The sequence below is a fragment of the Rhipicephalus sanguineus genome, chromosome 2 (assembly GCF_013339695.2).
Source record: "Rhipicephalus sanguineus isolate Rsan-2018 chromosome 2, BIME_Rsan_1.4, whole genome shotgun sequence".
NCBI lineage: Eukaryota > Metazoa > Arthropoda > Arachnida > Ixodida > Ixodidae > Rhipicephalus > Rhipicephalus sanguineus.
Window position 1 is genome coordinate 14,739,476 of NC_051177.1, and position 17,825 is coordinate 14,757,300.

Consider the following 17,825-nt stretch of genomic DNA (forward strand, 5'->3'; position numbering starts at 1 on the left):
CGATGATACTGTTATGTATGATGAGCTACAACCAGTTAAGGACTACACACTGTTTACGACCGTTTAGATAGTTACAAATCCAGTTTTCGGTTTTATTGTGTATGTTTAAGCCCTTTAACTTAGTATTTAGCAGGCGGTGACATACTGTGTCGAACGCCTTCCTGAAATCGAGGAATAGTGCGTCGACGTGTTTATTATTGTCAAGGGATTTACCTATATAGTGTTGAAATTCAACTAACTGAGTATTGCATGAGTGACCGTTACGAAATCCGTGCTGTGACGCAGTAAAAAAGCTGATTGATTCGAGGTATTTAAATAATTGACTGTATATTATGTGCTCAAAAATCTTGCAAGATACCGACGTTAAGGAAATGGGTCTGTAGTTTTCCACCAGTCTTCTGTCTCCTGATTTAAAGATAGGATTAACAGCCGCGATTTTCCAGTCCTGTGGAACCAACCCAGTCTTATAAGACATTTGAAATACAATACATAGATACTGTGCGATAATACCATGACATTTCTTTAGCATATATGATGGAATTCTATCAGGACCGATAGCTTTTGAGGTGTCCAGCTCCCGCAAGAGACAGTCAATACCGTTTACATCTATGGTTATTTCAGGCATCCCGTCGGCGGGGCTAACATTGGAAGAAAGGGATGCAGCTGTACCGGCGATTATACCGTCAGAAAACACCGATTTAAAGTAATGATTAAACATTTCAACCTTTTCAGCGTCTGTCGTTATAGTAGTTCCATCGGATTTTTTTAGAGCTGGAATGGAAGTGTCATCACTTCTGCTTGTTTTTACATATTTCCAGAAGGCTTTAGGGTTTTTTTTTTCAGGTGTGTGTTTAATTGGGCAAAATATGATTGTTTTGTTTCCTTGATTTTTAGCTTTAGCATTCTGTTTGCATCAGTTAAGTTCTGGCGGTTAAGTGAAGTGTTATTGCTACAGAAGTTTTTGTACGCGCTTCTTGCTCTCCGTATCAACGTGCGCACTTCAGAATTAAACCACGGTTTATCTTTTTTCTTTTGCCGCAGGAATTTTGTAGGAATATATTTCTCTAGTAGTTCTAATAATTTGCTGTGAAAGGTGGACCACAAATGCTCTGCATCACTACTTTCTGACAGACGCTGGAAAATTGGCAAGTATGTTACTAATTCTGCTTGAATGGCGTCAAAGTTACCTTTCTCGTACAAGAATACTCGCCGTGGGATTTGTACCCGCGTCGGGACCACTGAAATGTTTAAATTTGTAACGACTGCCTCATGGTAACTTAGTCCAGGCTGCGTTGATACCTTGGTTACAACGCTGGGGTCGTTACAAAGGACAAGATCTAATGTAGCTCGTTGTCTAGTAGGAACGAGAACATATTGGGTTAAATTGTTTAACATAAGTAGTTCTTTAAAACTTGTATTAATTCGTGATTTGTTAGTTATTGCACCATCGCTAGTCCAAGTTATATCTGGGAGGTTAAAATCACCACCCAAAAAGACAGTATCAGAGAGCACTGATAAGATGTCAGCAAGATTTTGAATCGGAATTTCCTTACTATCGGGTGGGCGGTAGAAGGATCCAAATACGAGTTTATGCCCCTTTGGGAAGTGCACTCGACACCATACTGATTCTGTATCGGTTTCAAAATGAAGTTCTTCACTAGGCAAGCCATTTGATATTAAAATAAAAACGCCCCCGCCGTGCCGGTGTCTATCTTTGCGGAAGACTGGAAACCCTGGTGGGAACACTTCGATGTTAGCGATACTGTTATCTAACCAGGACTCGGTGCCTAGTACGACATGTGGCTGTACAGTTGCAACCAGAGAGGCAAAATAATCTCTTTTATTCTTTATGCTTCTGCAGTTTACTAGGAGCACTGAAAATTCTTTGAGCCCAACCGAGCCTTTGTTGCGGCTTTGAGAGGTTTTATCTTGCACATGTCATTCCCCGCCATGAGAACGCGCAGGCGCTCTCAGTAAAACTGGTTGCCTTGTGTTAAAGTCCCATACATATGTGTCCCCATTTATGATCGCCTTATCATATTTTAGACGCACACGGAATTCTTTGCTTTGACGTTTTTCTTTAGTGAAATCCCAGAGAAGACGCCGTTTTTCTCGGACTGCGTGACTGAAATCTTCCGAAACGCCGAGACCCGTGCCTTTAAATTTGTTAGCGTTCTGTAACACAGTTTCACGTGCTTTCCAACTCGAAAAGTTCGCTACAATAGGCCGATTTTCCCCCTCCCGGTATGCTCCCACCCGATGCGCCCTTTCTATAAGTATGTCATCAATGCCAACTTTGTTTTGACATACCGTTTTGACTAGTTGTTCAGAATTTTGCCATGTTCCTTTCGGCTCATTGTCGTGGATGCCAAAAAAGACCAGATTTAGCCTCCGGCTCCTGTTTTCGAGGTCGTCGATTCTAGCCGCAAGCTTCCGCTCTGAATCCTCAACTTGTGAAATACGGTTTTCAATCACAGTAGTCTTGCCATAGCAGAGGCTGAACGTCTATAGGTGCTTAAACGTCTTGTTTGCAGTAGCTACGAATCCATTCGCGTCGTTGTAAACAAGCTCTATGGGAATTAGCGCCACCCATCTAAGCTCCCCAACAAACCACACCATCTCCCTTGGATATACCGAAATGACCCGAATGTGGAGCTCCTAAATTTACGTTTCTTAAAAAGTGGCAAAACGTTTTTCTGGATATATACAAACAACTCAAAAGTTACTAAGCACCAAAAAGAGCTACATAAGGTCATTGCGGGACCACCAATTTTCATAAAAACACCATCAAAACAAAACAGCCCGCATTGATCCCCGAAATGCCCTTGTGGGAGCAAAATACTTTTGTGAAAAAGAAAGGAAAAAGAAAAGCGGCGCAGCATGGGCGCTTGGTGTTTCGCTTCGCGCATGCGCGCTTGTTGACGTGCTTCGTCTGTGTCGTCTTTGTCTGCCGTCTTTGTGAACTTTGCAGCGCTGCCTTCATGATCCGATGTGCAGCCGCGGTTTTTCGTTGGGTGTGTGTGCTCTGTGGATTCGGGCGGCAGTGAAGAAGTCATCGTCAAGATTGCAGGATTTTTGTGGGTTTTCATCGCTACGAAAGGTATGTACGACCATCTCGATGCGACGAAGTTGCAATCTCATATTTGTGTTGTGCGTGTAAGTGGTGTAAGTTCAATAGTGCGTGCGAACGCAAAGTTACGAGTTCACCGCTGCTGTCTTTGTTTCCTTTTCACTACGACGAGTCGCAAGGGAACGCGGGCGCAACGAAAACCTAACACAAAAACCCGTTTGAGATGATTCGTGACATAATTGTCTTGTTTGAGACCGTAGGAATAGAAATAAATACCGTCTTGCATTGAGCCTTTTTGCGGAACTGTACATCTTTCCCACATATCATTTTCCCGTTTGCATTTCGATAGGACACGCCTTAGTGTATACATTAATATTTTAAAAGCTTTCTTGCATGCAAAAACCAAACTAGATGCGAGAATGCTTTTAAAATATTATATACTCTAAGGCGTGCCCTATCGAGATGTAAACGGGAAATAAATATAACGGTAGCCTTCATATCTTAGTTTCTGCTTACCCTTATGTGTGAATGTGGCTGATAATGCCGACTTCATGTTAGGACTAAAGATACTCCCCCCGCATATTAGCAAAATCGAAAAGCGCATGGAAGTTGTTACGCTTGATCATTCCTATTTCTCACTTTATGCTCACCCACTACGCTCAGCGCTTAACGTCGAGTTGGCACGTTGCGCTCACAGCAGGCTGATAATTCGTAGCCTACGTGCTCTGCCACGAGGGAAGTGCATGTTCGGCGGTGCTCTCGAGCTTTGTCTGTCGAGCAGCGCGTACATCTACCCCATTTTCGCTAAGTGAGGGTTACCGTGTGCAATGTGTATAGCCGCAACCAGTATAGTAACGCTTATGTACAGTAAGCGGTGTACTCCGCTTGATTTGTAGCATACAAGCGCAAGCTCACAAGAGAAACAGACAGTGACATCAAACGAAAGTGACAGTGAAAGATGGAGCTTGCGCTTACCCTTATCTTCCTTGTAAATGTGTGAGGTCGCGCATCACGCACTTCTAATTATCAACCGATAGGCCATAAGTACTTTTTCACTATTCCAAGCAGCTGTTCACTGCTTGCATTTCCCATACATGTTTGTTGCAGCATGCATGCATTCACTGCCTACTTTGAATATGCAAGGCTGCCGCATTAGCCACAGCTCAAGAGAGCAGGCAGGAATAGTTATGTTGCTTTAAGTGGCTATAGGAAAACGTTGATGAAACTGGAAGCTGCCGAAGTTGTTTTGATTGAAGGGCAGGTTGCATCTGTAAGTGAAGAGTAATACATTTAAAGGGCCCTAAACAACCTCTCAAGATAGAAAGTACGACCGAAATATTTGGCGTTTTCCGTTTTTTCTGCCCAATTCATGGCGTCCGCAGGCTGTTCACGTGACACCATTAAGAAATAAGATCTCGATTGCTCCATATATGAGTTGTGAATTCTCCAACTTTGCTTTGCCATGGAGTCGCATGCCCGTTCTGTCCTGTCTTGCATGACTATCGTGCGCGATCAACTGATTCCACTTCGTTTTGTGTGTTTTCGGCTGCGCAAGAGGAGATAACAGCATGCAGTCGAATAGCGCGAAATAACTGATAGGCTAGACGCTTAGTGCTGATTTTGTCCACGTGTTTTATAAGGAAATAACTCGCGAGGAAGAGATAGGGTTCGAGAATCAACCCATTTTCAGAAGCCGAACCTGCATGTATGCTTCTGCGAAAGATGCGCTGCCCTAAAGAACAAAAAACTCTGCTGATGTTGAAATTACTTTATGTAAGCTGTACTCATTCACTTGTATAATAAATGCGAAGCATTTCTTAGCAAACCTTAATTTGGCACTTTGAGCGTTTCCATCTACGTATCTATCTATCTATCTAGCCGCCTACGTCTGGATGCTCTCATGATCGCCTCCTTAACTTGGTGTATAGGTACCAAAACTTGCATAGGAGGGTAAGATGATTTGACGAATATGACTGTCGTGTCATGACATCAATAACGAGAAAATCCTGTCAGTACATCGTCAAACCCTTTCCTCCAGACACTTGTGGCACATACCCGTTTACCATGGCACGGGCCGCGGTGTACGAGTATGCGCCGCAGGTGATTGGCTGTTTAGATACCCAGGAACGGGGAAAACAGACATTGGTCATTTAAGTGCGAGAGCGTTAAGAAAAACCGACATCAGCAGCGTTGACCCGACGAATGGAAATATTACAAATTAGGATCCCAGCATGAATCGAAGCCAAGAATTCTGCGTTGCAATCAGGTATTCTACTACAGAGCCACTCCAGGTCTATAAACTGGTTTGGGAAAACTGCCTATGCAGGCGTATTGTCGGTGCAACGTCGATTGTGGTTGTATCTAATTTTACAAGAAAGCAATAAACACTACAGATGAACTCCTACGATACAGGCGTCATATCAGATTAACGTCGGTGGTTCCAGTGTTCGCTCCGCTTTTGTAGCAGTCTAATAAACATCACATTTGTGTTCCTATGATTCAGAAAGCTATATTGAAGCATTGCTCGAGCGCGAAGGAATACATTAACGAAAGTTACGTATGATATTCACATGATTGCACCATAAAGTGCACTTAGTCTCGATAATACTGACGTATGTACTCTAACGTGTGAGGTGACGTTACGTCGCACCATAAGTTACCCTTTAAACGCCAGTGTTGTCGACGTGCCTGGTAACCCCACGATGGGCATACAGCTATTACACTTACAAAAACACGTCGATCCACCTCGTAATGCTTGACTCAAAGCCATGGAATACAGCCTTCCGACAATGCGTGGCATCTGCCGAATTTTTCGCTTTGTATGTGGCAGGCGGCCCCTGAGTTTTGATGGCAGAGTGCACGCAGAAGGGTACGCAGAGTGTCAACAATGCTGTAGGTGTCTCAGGTTTGTTTTCTCGGGTTCTGCTTTCTTCCAGATATTCAAAAACAGAGGAAGAAGAGAAGCACTGCAACTAAGGTTCTTCTACTTGGGCTAGACTGCAGAAGATGAGCTGAAAATTAATCGCTTCTGTATTTACATAGTTATTTTATTAAAATATATTTCGCAATGAGTGTACTCAGTTTTCAAAGTAAACCTTGTTTACTTTGCACCGATTTCACAGACATGCATTGGCACAACGGTACAACGAACCGGATTTTTTGTGTACAGTGTTTGGATGTGTAAATGCACCTGCAAACCAAATTCCGTGCACTTAAATCCCTCGGTGTAGCCATGGGCGACAGTGGCACATCGGTGAATTGTATTCACCAGAGTGCCACTCCCGCCCCTGTCTACACGACTGGATTTAAGTGCACTAAATTCGGCTGGTATGTGCATTTAGATGTCTAGATGCTACACACAAAAAACAGCTTCGTCATTCTGAGCAGGAGCCGATATATTAATGAGAAACCCTTATTTGGAGGTCTCTGGGAGGACAACTAAGTTGTAAATTGCTGGTTGCTAAAGCGTACTGGGGACGTTTTTTGGCGCTGTAGGGTTTTTTCTGGGAAGTAGTATGTGTCCCACCAAAACCTTTTTGGGACATTTTCGGGAGGTTGGTGGTTTGTTGGGTCTATGGGGTTCAGTTGGCAATGGTAGGGAGGTAGGCGCACATCGAGGTGACCAGCAGCCTCAGCGATGCAGTCCACCCGGTATCGGTCCCCGCTTGCGTGTACGCTGTCGACAAGCATCATGAGCTCCGCCTTCACCATGTTGCTGCTCCACGCAACACGTTTTTCGGAAAGCCAAGCCTGTATGTCCTTTTGAGGCTACTCATGCGCGGCACTTTGTCCTGTCTTAATGATATGGCGCGTTATCCATGACTATAACACTGCCTGGTGGTAGCGTTGGGAGCAGCCTTTGGTAGAATCACTTTTCCTAGTGTTCCCCGTTCATTTCCTCGCGGTAGTCGCCTGAGCATTTCTTAGCTCGTACGACTTCCACTGCGCCTTCAACGAAACCACATTCGCTGCCGCATTGCGTGCAAATAAGTCTGCCGCCTTCGCCACTAGGGTTTTGAAAACCAGTCGACAAACCAGATCGACCTGTTTCGTACGTAGACTGGACAGTGCCGTCTATCCATACTCGACTACTCTCCCCACCCGTGTGGCCAGCGTTGAGCCACGTTTTGTCGGGGGGAAAAGCTGGCCTACCATGGCGTCGCAGCTCCGCTATTTGGCGCAGATACCAGCAGCGACACTGCGTAATATGCATCGCTTCTATGAGAAGTGCGGTCCAAGAGCGTTTCTTCTAATTGAAGCCAAGCTTCTTCAGCATCCTGCCCATCGTCGTTGTGGGCATGGTCGTAAGGGGTATTCAGACGGGGGAGAAATGCTCGGGGGGGTAAAGGCGGAGCCTAGTGACGTCAGCTCGCGAGGAGAAGTCTCCACAAATGCCCCCCACTCACACGGACGAGGCAAACGGAGAGGGAGTCCAGTGTTACTAGACTACTCTGGTGGCTTGCACCACCCGTTTGACGAGCTGCTGATGACGAGCTGCAGACGACCATCCAGCTGCAGACTGGACACCCACTGCCGCTCTCTGCAGGAGCAAGTGCAACAATGTGGCCAAACAAGAGCCCGAAATTCCGCCACATCCCCCACCGCAGGGGGATCGTTTGTCCTTTCGGGGAAAACGTCCCCGTCTCCTCCGAGGAGGCGCGGGGGGGTCACGCCCACTCGTTAATCCGTGACGTCGCGGTCACGTGATACGCAATCCCCCCCGTCTCCCCCGAGCATTCCTCCCCCGTCTGAATACCCTTGTAGCGTCTCGTCCTCTTTGAAACGCTGCAGTGTGTGTTCACACACCCTTTCATTTCACTGAAAAAAATATATTTTGTGGCTTGAGTCCCCAGGACCACGAAACCATTGTTAGTCTCGCGAAAAAAAAGTTTGTCTTAGTATTAAAAAATTCGGAAGTCTTCACTCAGCAGAACCGCTTTTTGCGAATTGTGCGAAAATGGGATTTTGACGAGGTCCTACAATATAACTATTCTTGCTGTGAGTCTCAAAATTTTTCTAGGCACACTGCGAGTAACTTATTTTTACCAAATATTGTTATCGTGCAGGTTTGTTGCTCGTATTTTACGAAACAAAATCGCAAATATGGCACATTGCTCAATAACACCGTAGTTTCAGATATTTTGCTTCACGTCTATAATACTCAGACTTTTCAAAATTTCCCGGAGTGTTGCCACACATTACTTTACCAATTGTGTTAAATATGATTGCCGAGAATGATGTCAAACGCAAACCAAAAATGCATAAGAGAAGGCATGTCTATAAAAATGCAATACATTGAAATGCAATTAAAAAAGCTATCATACATTTTCTTTAATCTCCCTAGAATTAAAGCCCAGTGCGTGCTATAAGTGAATCTGTAAAAACATGTGGTAATATTTTTGTGAGGTCGGAGTTACAATGCCGCCAAAGTGCCTAAATTGACGTTCCCGCGCAGCCATTTAAATGAGCGAGCAGGTAGCTATAGTTGCCATTGTCATGATTTTGGGGTCTTAGGTATGTTCTGTTGTGTTCACGAAACATCAAAGTGACAGGAAAAAAGACGAAGTGTTGCTTTAAAGTGCACATTTGTACATATGCGTATTTCTAGTCGTCGTAGTGTTGTTCCTGGCGAAAGCAATTCTAGGAAAAAGTTCGTCTAGATGCACATTCGAGTCGGGTTTTCCCATGCAACAGTTTTTTTCATCCTTATATGCACACAGGACGCGAGACAGGCATTGATGGAAGACTGGGTCCGCGCAGAAAGTGTCCTGGAGACGGCACCAAGGATCTCCGCCTTCTTGCGCCTGCATGGCGTAGGACGTCCGACAATGACGTTTTCCTTCACCGCCATATTCAGACGAGAAATTTCGGTTAAGTAAATGATTAAGTTTAACTCCTCAACAGCATTTTGCTCAGGAACAAAATTTTTGACAGACACAAATGCATCTGTATATTTTACGACGATCCGTTCGAAGAGGCTCAGGCAGTTTCCAAGGCAGAGAGAGTTTCTTCTGGCATAAAGCCAATAAACAAGGCATTATACATATCTTTTATACTCCGAAAGTTCCACTTATAGCTAATGTTTTTCTTGTGCTTGTTCAGATAGCGCTAAACGCTCGCTTTGAGCTGTGCAACTGAGCCATAAATACGATAGTCAGATAGCCATACTCAGATACGCTGCTCAGTAGAACTGCTATACTGTACTATGCACGGCTATGCTATGTTATACCATTTCCCTCCTCCTCACTTGCACACCACTCTTCAAATCAAGTTTATTCATCTTTAAGAAAGGAGAGATAGGAGCTGTCACAAAAAGCTGCTCTTCACCCTCACTTCCCTTTCCCACCCCTTGCTATTCTGTATCGCACATAACTATGCTGGCTTTACCCTCCCCCTACTAACCTTTCATCTTCCCTTTTCCACCCCTTTGCTATACACGGTTATGCTACCCACCATTCGTCCTTTCCCCCCTCTTCGCCCTCACTTCCCTTTCCCGCCAACTTGTTATGCTTCCTATGCATGGCTGTGCTATGCTTTACCCTCTCCCCTCCTGCGTTTCCTCATCCTCACGCTCACTTCCCTTTCTCGCACCCTTACTATACCATAGTTACATGGCTATGCTATACATGGTTTTGCCTGCGTGATGCCATACAGGACTATGGTATGCTGAAGTGCTCCGCACTTAAAAACATTTACGATATATATGCATGAACGCAACGCGCGGTCGGCGAAACAGTAAAATACAACGGACGTTGTGAGCGCCGCTGGCTGCTTCGCATGTCATCGACGCCCACAATGCGTAGGAAGTGCCGGAATGTTTTCAGAATCTTTGCGTCCGTGTCAGGGGCGTAGCCAGAAATTTTTTTCGGGGGTGGTTCAACCATACATTATGCATGTTCGTGCGTGCGTTTGTGTGTGTGCCAGGCACGTAGCCAGGATTTTTTTTCGGGGGGGGCCCAAGGCCTAATTGTTCGAAAGACAATCTTTCTATGGCAAAAACAAAAAAAAAAGTTGCCTGGGAATATAGAGGGCTGGAAAAATTTCGGGGGGGGGGGCCGGGCCCCCCGGGCCCCCCCCTTGCCTACGTGCCTGGTGTGTGCGTGTATATATGCGCAAGCAAAATTGAAAAATTTCGGGGGGGGGGGTTTGAACCCCCCCAACCCCCCCCCCCCCCCCCCCCTTGGCTACGCCCCTGGTCCGTGTATATCACCTACTATGGTATGAAGGCTTCGAGGCCGTCTGCACCAAGGACACCGAGGTCGCTACCGGTGGAACTCAAAAACAGAACATTTATTAGTAGGAACATGAATTAAAAACTGCACAGTAACTCAGAGGCCACCGCACTTGCCCCTCGCCGCGCCGTATAGAATTCAAGGTCCCCCGGCACTGCTGCCTGTCCGCCCAGGGTTGCCAGGTTTGGCTACTTTGCGCCAATTTGGCTACTTTTTGAGGCCGGTGGCGGCAGAAAAAACGTCTTGGCTACTTGGCTATTTTGTTGCTACTTTCGCCTTCCCTCGATTTGAGCTGAATTATCAATATCTGGTGACGTCGCAGCCGCTGGTGTTCGAGTATGTGGTGTCAAAACATGGCGGCCAAAGCGCGCTTCCAGCTCCCAAAATTGAATTTAGCACTCGCTGAGAATCAACATTAATTAAATTAATGGCCCAGTTGCCTATGCAGGGGTAAGGGTCAATGGTGAAGACGACAAAATAAATAGTAAAAAAAACGTTCATAACCTGCCAGTGAAGGAGATCTCGCGCGCAAAAAAAAAAAAAAAGAACGAAACGGCCTTTGGATATGTAGCTGGGGGTCAGGAAAAATTGTTGGCCCCCTTTTGATGAACACGACTGCAAGCCGTATAATTGGAAGGGCACAGGACAATTGAAGGCGCTCCACATCCAGGGCGCTCTGCAATAATCTAAATTATAAACCGAAGGTCCGATGAACTGCTTGTAGTTCTTAGTATCAGGCACGGACTGTGACACTGCACTGTTAACTGCTCAGACTTCTTCATCTTGCAAGAAATTATTGCGAAAGCGGCTACTGCTTATGCTTCAACCGCAGCAACTGCGGTTTTAAGTACACTCATGCCGTATACATTATTTTTATCATCGTTATCTGGTCCTTCTTAAGAAAAGTCATGCAAGACGCGCGAAGAGAGCGTCATTTTTGCAATAGTGCAAGAAACTTTGTCATCCTGCAAGAAATGATTGCTAAAGTCCTATAATTTATGCCTTAATCTGTGTAATATTGATTTTGAATGGCTTGTGATCTACTTATTTATATTTCAGTCGAAAGGACTTTTTCATTTAGTCATTAAAATGAGAACATCAAATTTGTTTCCAAATACACGTGGCTACATTTGGCTACTTTTGCTATGCTTGGCTGAAGTTGGCTACTTTTCGGCTAGTTTTTCCAATTTCCTGGCTATTTCTTGTGTTTTCAGACTGGCAACCCTGTGTCCGCCGCCGACTGCCCGCGCCGCGTCTCGGCTGCCACCATTAAACCAAGTGAGTGGGCCACGCGCATCGCCAGTGCGCACCACGTGTAGCTTTGATAGTAGCTGGGTGATGGACGTGGCTCCCACAGGAATTACTTTCTGGGAAAGCAAGTATAACTCTCAGAACATACAGAACCAGGCTATCTTGCATAATTGCCCGCAGTTCTTCTGACTGCAATACTTCCGCGACCTTTCAGGGTAACCTCATTCTTCCTATATCTGATTTGTTTAGGCAACATTCAATCATTCTGTTTTTGAAATTGCGTAACAAGCAACTTTATTATGAACTCAGGGACTCTTGGTTGCTCTCTAATACTAACAGCACTAGATTTGGTCGCAGTTTTAGGTTTCAACTATCTAAGTGTAACACCAACAGAAAAATGGCGTCATCGTTTCCGGCGATTAACTTTTGGAATCACTTACTCTATTCACATTAATCATCTTCGTTTTTGGATCCATTCAAAGTCTAATTAAAAAAGCTTTGTTTCCTCTAAATAGTTCGTTGATCTATTAAGTTTCTTGCTGTTTATTTATGCTTTCCATCTTTTGTGCTATGTACGATATTAATTCATTTCTTATAGCATTGGATGTACTTACATACAATGCTTTACAATGTTTCACATACATCTGTTTCTCTCTCTCCTTCTATCTACATAAGTATTTTCCTGTAGAGAATTGTATACTTTATCCATACGTTTGTTAATGTCTTCTGTTTTTAGCCTACGGGCTCCTGTTATGTACGAATCTTCATTGTTCACCAACGGTTCCGCAGCAGTCGTCAGACATTGGGACCCTCGTCTGCATAATATCCGTAATCAATTCTTGCATGTCGAACTTCTATTAACAAACCGAAATGAAGAATGCAAAGTCAGTTGGTGAGAACAATTGATAGCGAACATGTTCAACTCGCGCGGGGTATCCTTTTCGAGGAGTTGTATGAAAACACGCAACTTTAACGCTCATTTGTATACAGACGCTGTAAAACGTGGATGGTGCGCTACTTTCACTGGCTGCTTGCGGCCATAACAGCTGTATGTTCCTATAGGCTGGACACCTTGGTGCAGAACGCCCAGCTGGCGGAAGTATTGAGCATCTCAGACATTTTTGTTTGTGAACGTTTGATGTTGACTTCAATGCGTTCACTTATTTATTTTTTTTTTCCGTTTACAGAAGAGTTCTGTGTCCTTTTTTTATTTGAAAAAGGAAACAAACTTAGAAGTTGGTTCGTATAGCATGGGTGTTCCACAAGACATTCCGCCAATTTCCAGCGCCCGAACATACAACGAACTTAGGCCAGGAAACTCGCTGCAGAAGTGCGGTAATGGATTACTTGATTATAAGAAGTGTCTGCGCTACATATCGCTTGCAGAATCAGCATTACTGTAGTAATGCCTAAAGGTTAAAAAGGATTTGCATGCTTAATTTAAACGGGCTGAGAAGTTCTCAAGATCGTGCTTACATGCTGTTGCATTTGTTGGTTTTAAATACAATACACGGGATATGAAGCACGCTCATTTCTTCAGCCGGAGTTCCGGAGCAAAATCGCGGAGCACAAGCGCGTTCGCAGCCTGGTCGAACCAGTAGACTCGCCACCAGCTTCAGTTCACTTGGGTGGCTTCGTTTTTGAGAGTATACGCTCGATCACCGAAAGAAATTGTGATACACCTTAAAACTTGTCAATGATGTAAGCAAAGCACAAACAATAATCTGGGAGAGCAGACATCCATTTGCAGATTCATAGTTTTCGCAGTTTTCCTATATTCTCTGGGGAAAAAAAAGGGGGGGGGGGGGTTAATAGCCGAAGTAGCTGTGTATTGCAGGAGGTACACATGCAAAATAAAATTGTGGCTGTGCCCAAAATTTGAATTTGCTAACACCAGGTTCATTTCAGCGGTATAGGACATGTGGCAAAAATACTACTAGTAATTAGGATGCTAAGATTTCGATCACGGAAGGGAGGGAGGGGGTCCTCACTGCATATTAGCTATAAACAGCAGCACAAGAAGCTGCAATCACGGCGCACTCTCATAGGATGCCACAGTACGTCTACTCCATCGAGCTGTCGTCAAATAAAGGATGGCAACAATGCAAAATAAATTGTGATATTTTCCCACGCCTGCCTTTCTGGAGCGTTCTTAAACGGTAATATCGTTGCAACTCATGGGACCCTTATGAACACGAGCACCTTTATGATGACATCCATAAAGATTGCGAACCAGCAGCCGGCGATGATGCTTTCGTCGAAGTATTACACATGCTTCCTCCCGCTGGCTTACCTATCTTGAGCGCGTCCGCCGCATGTTGCTGAAGGCGGAGGACCAGCAGGAAGAGTGGCACCCAGGAAACGGCCTGCCGACGGCCTGCTCGCAACACGCAGCCCATGGCAAGCATACAGGCGCTTCCACAAAGAAACGGGCACCGACGATCTCTGTGAAAGCGTTTCCTTCGCGGCACTGGACACAAGCCCACACACACACACACACAAACACTCACTTCCCTCAGGGATGTGACGAAGAGCACACCTTGGTGACCGCCGTCACCGCGCAGCCATCGGCGGCCGGCTCACCGTGTCTCCTCCCATATTCGACGGCACACGGCCAGCACAGGGCAGCCTCTTCTCGCGCTCCCTTTTTTTTCCCCCTCCAACGATTCACGTAGTACAGCGACGACCACTTTGAATTACAAAATGAAGAAGACGCGACTCGCGTCCGTGAAAACAGCACAAGGCAGCCTCGACCGCGGCCGCGATTTCAGAAGAGCGCGGTTTGCATGACGGGGAGTCCGCTCAGTGGCGTCCGCCGCGGCGAACTGGGGAGACGACGGCCGCCATTACGGGAGCCTGCTCGTGGGTGTGGCCAGAGGAAGGGAGCTCCCCAAAGGCGCGCGATGCTCGGGAGAGGAGGGAGCGTCCCCAGCAATATGGCGGCGGCGGAGTGCGAGCCGCAGTCGCGCAGTGGCCCGTGCAGCGACTCTAGCCTGCCTCAACAAGCGCTCCGCAAAAGGCGTTCGCTGCAGAGCGCTCACTTTCTTTTTTGCCTTTCCACGGTGCCCTACGTTGCTCCTTTTTGCTGGCACGCAATGCATGACGCCTGGGTGCCGCCTTTCTGTTGGCATCGTGCCGTTCAAAAAAGAGCGAATGTTTTTTTTTTCTTTTTGCTCTTACCCGGATTCATCTGTCTTCTTTTCGGACGACTTATGGAACATTCATTCAGCAGAAGGTGCTCGCGCGCGGACGCTGATGCCAGCTAATTTCGCATTCATGCAGTTATATTACTCTGAACGTATTTTCTGTTTTACGAGGTTGGTCGCCAAGCCCTGCGTAGCATTACACAGAGATTGGTTATCTTGATGCGCACATGTAGGTTCTTTCTGTTGTTTAATCGCACACCTGCTTATTGTCCGATATATTCTTAGTGTTTTCCATAGAATGTCAGTTGTTAGTATGCACTTGTGTTGTTCTTTTCTCCCTTTGTCCACGTTTCTTCGCGCAGCTTCCCTGATAAAGGAATAGCAACTTGCCCAACAGTCTATTCCTCTACTTTTACTCAGTCCGACCTCTCCCGTCATTTTTCAAGAGCAGGGTTATCGCCACGCATGTTTTTGACAATGGCGGCCGAAGGACGTTGCATTCCAAGAGCTGTTTACTTCCCATCATACTCCGGGGAAGACCAAAGGAAGGCCATTGCGAGAAGCGTGTCATCGCCTCATTTTCTTCTTTTTTGTTACTTTTTGTACTCGACAAACCGGGGCGGGGGATGTTGCACAGCGTCGACACTGACCCCCTAATGGGGAACCCTGCGCACACATTGGTGGTGGGAGACTATGAAAACTGTGCGCAAATTTAAGGATAGGGCAACTTTGATGAAATGATTTTGGGATTAATGCATATAAGATTTTAAAGAAATCAATTTTGGGATTTTGCGAGCAAAAACCACGATGATTGTGAGGAATGGCGCAACAGGATTCCTTATCTGTCACCGAAATCTAAGTAGATGGACGTTTTTGCATATAATCCTTATTATGGCGAAAGCCTTCGGTGGCTCATGAAATGCGGAAAGTGATCGTCGGCTGCGTCAACACGAGTGATGAAAAAAATCATCATATGATGACGTCACAGGCCGGCTAAAATTTGTGACGTCCTCATAACGTCACAAGGACTTCACATAACACGACTTCACCGTGACGTCATTACATGACATCATTGTATGGTCGAAGGTGGACCGATTCCGGAGGCACTGCGAAACCACCTGACATGCAGAAAGTTTTCGGGGGGGGGGGGGGGTAATGCAGCTGACTGGGAATGAAAAGAAGATGGCTTTCGCATTCGAGTCGTCTTAGGTAAACGCATAAAGAAGTCTTTTGAAATGCAGCCGCTGTGGCCGGGAATGGAACTCTTGTTAAGCAGAGCAACACCTTAGCGCTGCCACGGCGGGTTCGTAACGAGCACAGCTGACTGCCTGAGCGGTACCACTGAAGCTGAAAGTTATGGCGTTTGACACACACACACACAAAAAAAGGAAGGACAAAGGAAAGCATGCCTTTCTCGTTGGTTGTTTTTGTGAGCGCTACCCGATACATTACCAACCAGCTAAGTTTGCAATTCTCATGTTACGTTAATTGATGCCAATGCCCCTTTCCTTGTGCGTAGGGCAGCAAACCAAAAGCGCGTTTCACCGACTTCGTTGTCTTTCCTCCCTTTCCTGTGCATCCCCATTCCGCGTCCTCCCTTGGCTCAACATTGCACCACGACAAAAAAAGAAAAGGAAAAGATGCTCAAAAGGGTGATATTTACTTGCATAATTTCGGTAGCAATTTATGAAGACTTGAGGCGCACAAACGCTGTCTGCGCCACCGTATTATGCAGTTCCGCTATCAACATCACCTGCGCCGTGCGTTTCTAGAGATGTGAAAAGCGTTTGATTGCAAAAAACGTAAAGCGAAGTGGACAACACTCCGTTCAGTTGGCTCGAACTCAGGCGAGCAATATGCCTTCCGCTACTGGCCTGTGCGGTAATTCGATTCACCAGCAGACTGATTTTGCTGATTTAGCGGCACGCTAAATAGTTGAACGCAACAAAACGTATCGTGGCGAGAGCGAGTGCTTCCTTTTGGTACAGATTTGCTCAATCGGCATCGGTCCCCCCCGACCGACGCCTTCTTTGCGGACACCAAAGCATATAACGGCGAGAGAGCCGCGTGCTTTCGATCGATACGACAAAGCGGTGTCGCTGCCATCCGCTCCGTCGCCAGGGTAAGCCAGGGTGAGTGCGAAAAAGTTCAGCGCCTGGTTTCAGTGGATGAGATAAACACGTGCGCGCGGATGGCGTACCGTTTTCTGCAACGCGGAATGCTCTTTTGACAGCGAGCTGTTTAAGATTGACGAAATTCCGCTTACGCTCACAAAAAAAGAACTCTCATCATCATGAATGGCCTCCAAAAAGCAGGTGGTATACTATACCACCATGGTATATATACCATGGTGCTCGACCAAGTAAAATCACGTAACACCTCCACTATTGGTTCCAGCTTTGCACCGCTAGTGCAAGCTGTGCACATTCTTTATTCTTTCTCCTCTCATGCACTTTTCGACAATGCGGAACAATGCGCATACGTACGTATTTATAAAGTATGCTCATGGCGACCAAAGGAACTCGCGTAGTGTTGTCGTGACAGTATGGCTCTTTGAGATGCATAAGTCGCGCATCACGCGTGTCATTTTCCCGCATTCGTCATTGGCGAAAACTAGCGCTTTAATTGAAGACACCGTTTTCGCCCTGATCACTTACTCTTGGCTGACCAGCCGGGTCTTGGGCTGTGCGTGAACAGCGGGCACACGCCGAGGATCGCCAGCTGTGGAGCGAGTTCGGGACTAAGATATGCGGCGTTCAGTTATCGTTAAAGGGGCCCTGCAACATTTTCCAAGTTTTCACCGAATGACTTCATTAAAGGAGTTTATTGCCCACGAATCGACCGCCGCAGAAATTTTTAGAATCCGTCAGGTACGAGCGGAGTGACGGGGGTTTGTCGCACGCTTTAAGCACGTTCTCTGCCCTTTCGTACCAGCGAGCGCGCTGAAAGCTACGCACGGAGGGGGATGACAAGGGAGAAATAATCTACATCCGTTCGTTAGTTCGCATCATGACTTTCACCACTTTTTTTTTTCTTTTTCCTCGAACGCGTGGCTTACTTTCAGTGTGATAGCGAGCGAGCGCGCGGGCACGTCGCGGCATCCCGCGGCAGCCGCGGTAACTATAT

The 17,825-nt window shown here is 46.1% G+C and overlaps 1 protein-coding gene across 1 annotated transcript in view; it reads right to left on the bottom strand.

Annotated features, from left to right (window-relative positions):
- Nucleotides 1-14,627, bottom strand: part of LOC119381056 (glutamate receptor 3) — a 105,153-nt gene extending 90,526 nt beyond the window's left edge. Inside the window, 1 exon segment of the mRNA XM_049412206.1 lies at nt 13,847-14,627. Within this exon segment, the coding sequence (XP_049268163.1) occupies nt 13,847-13,952 (106 nt within the window). The 5' untranslated portion in view covers nt 13,953-14,627.
- Between the last annotated feature and the right edge of the window lie 3,198 nt (nt 14,628-17,825).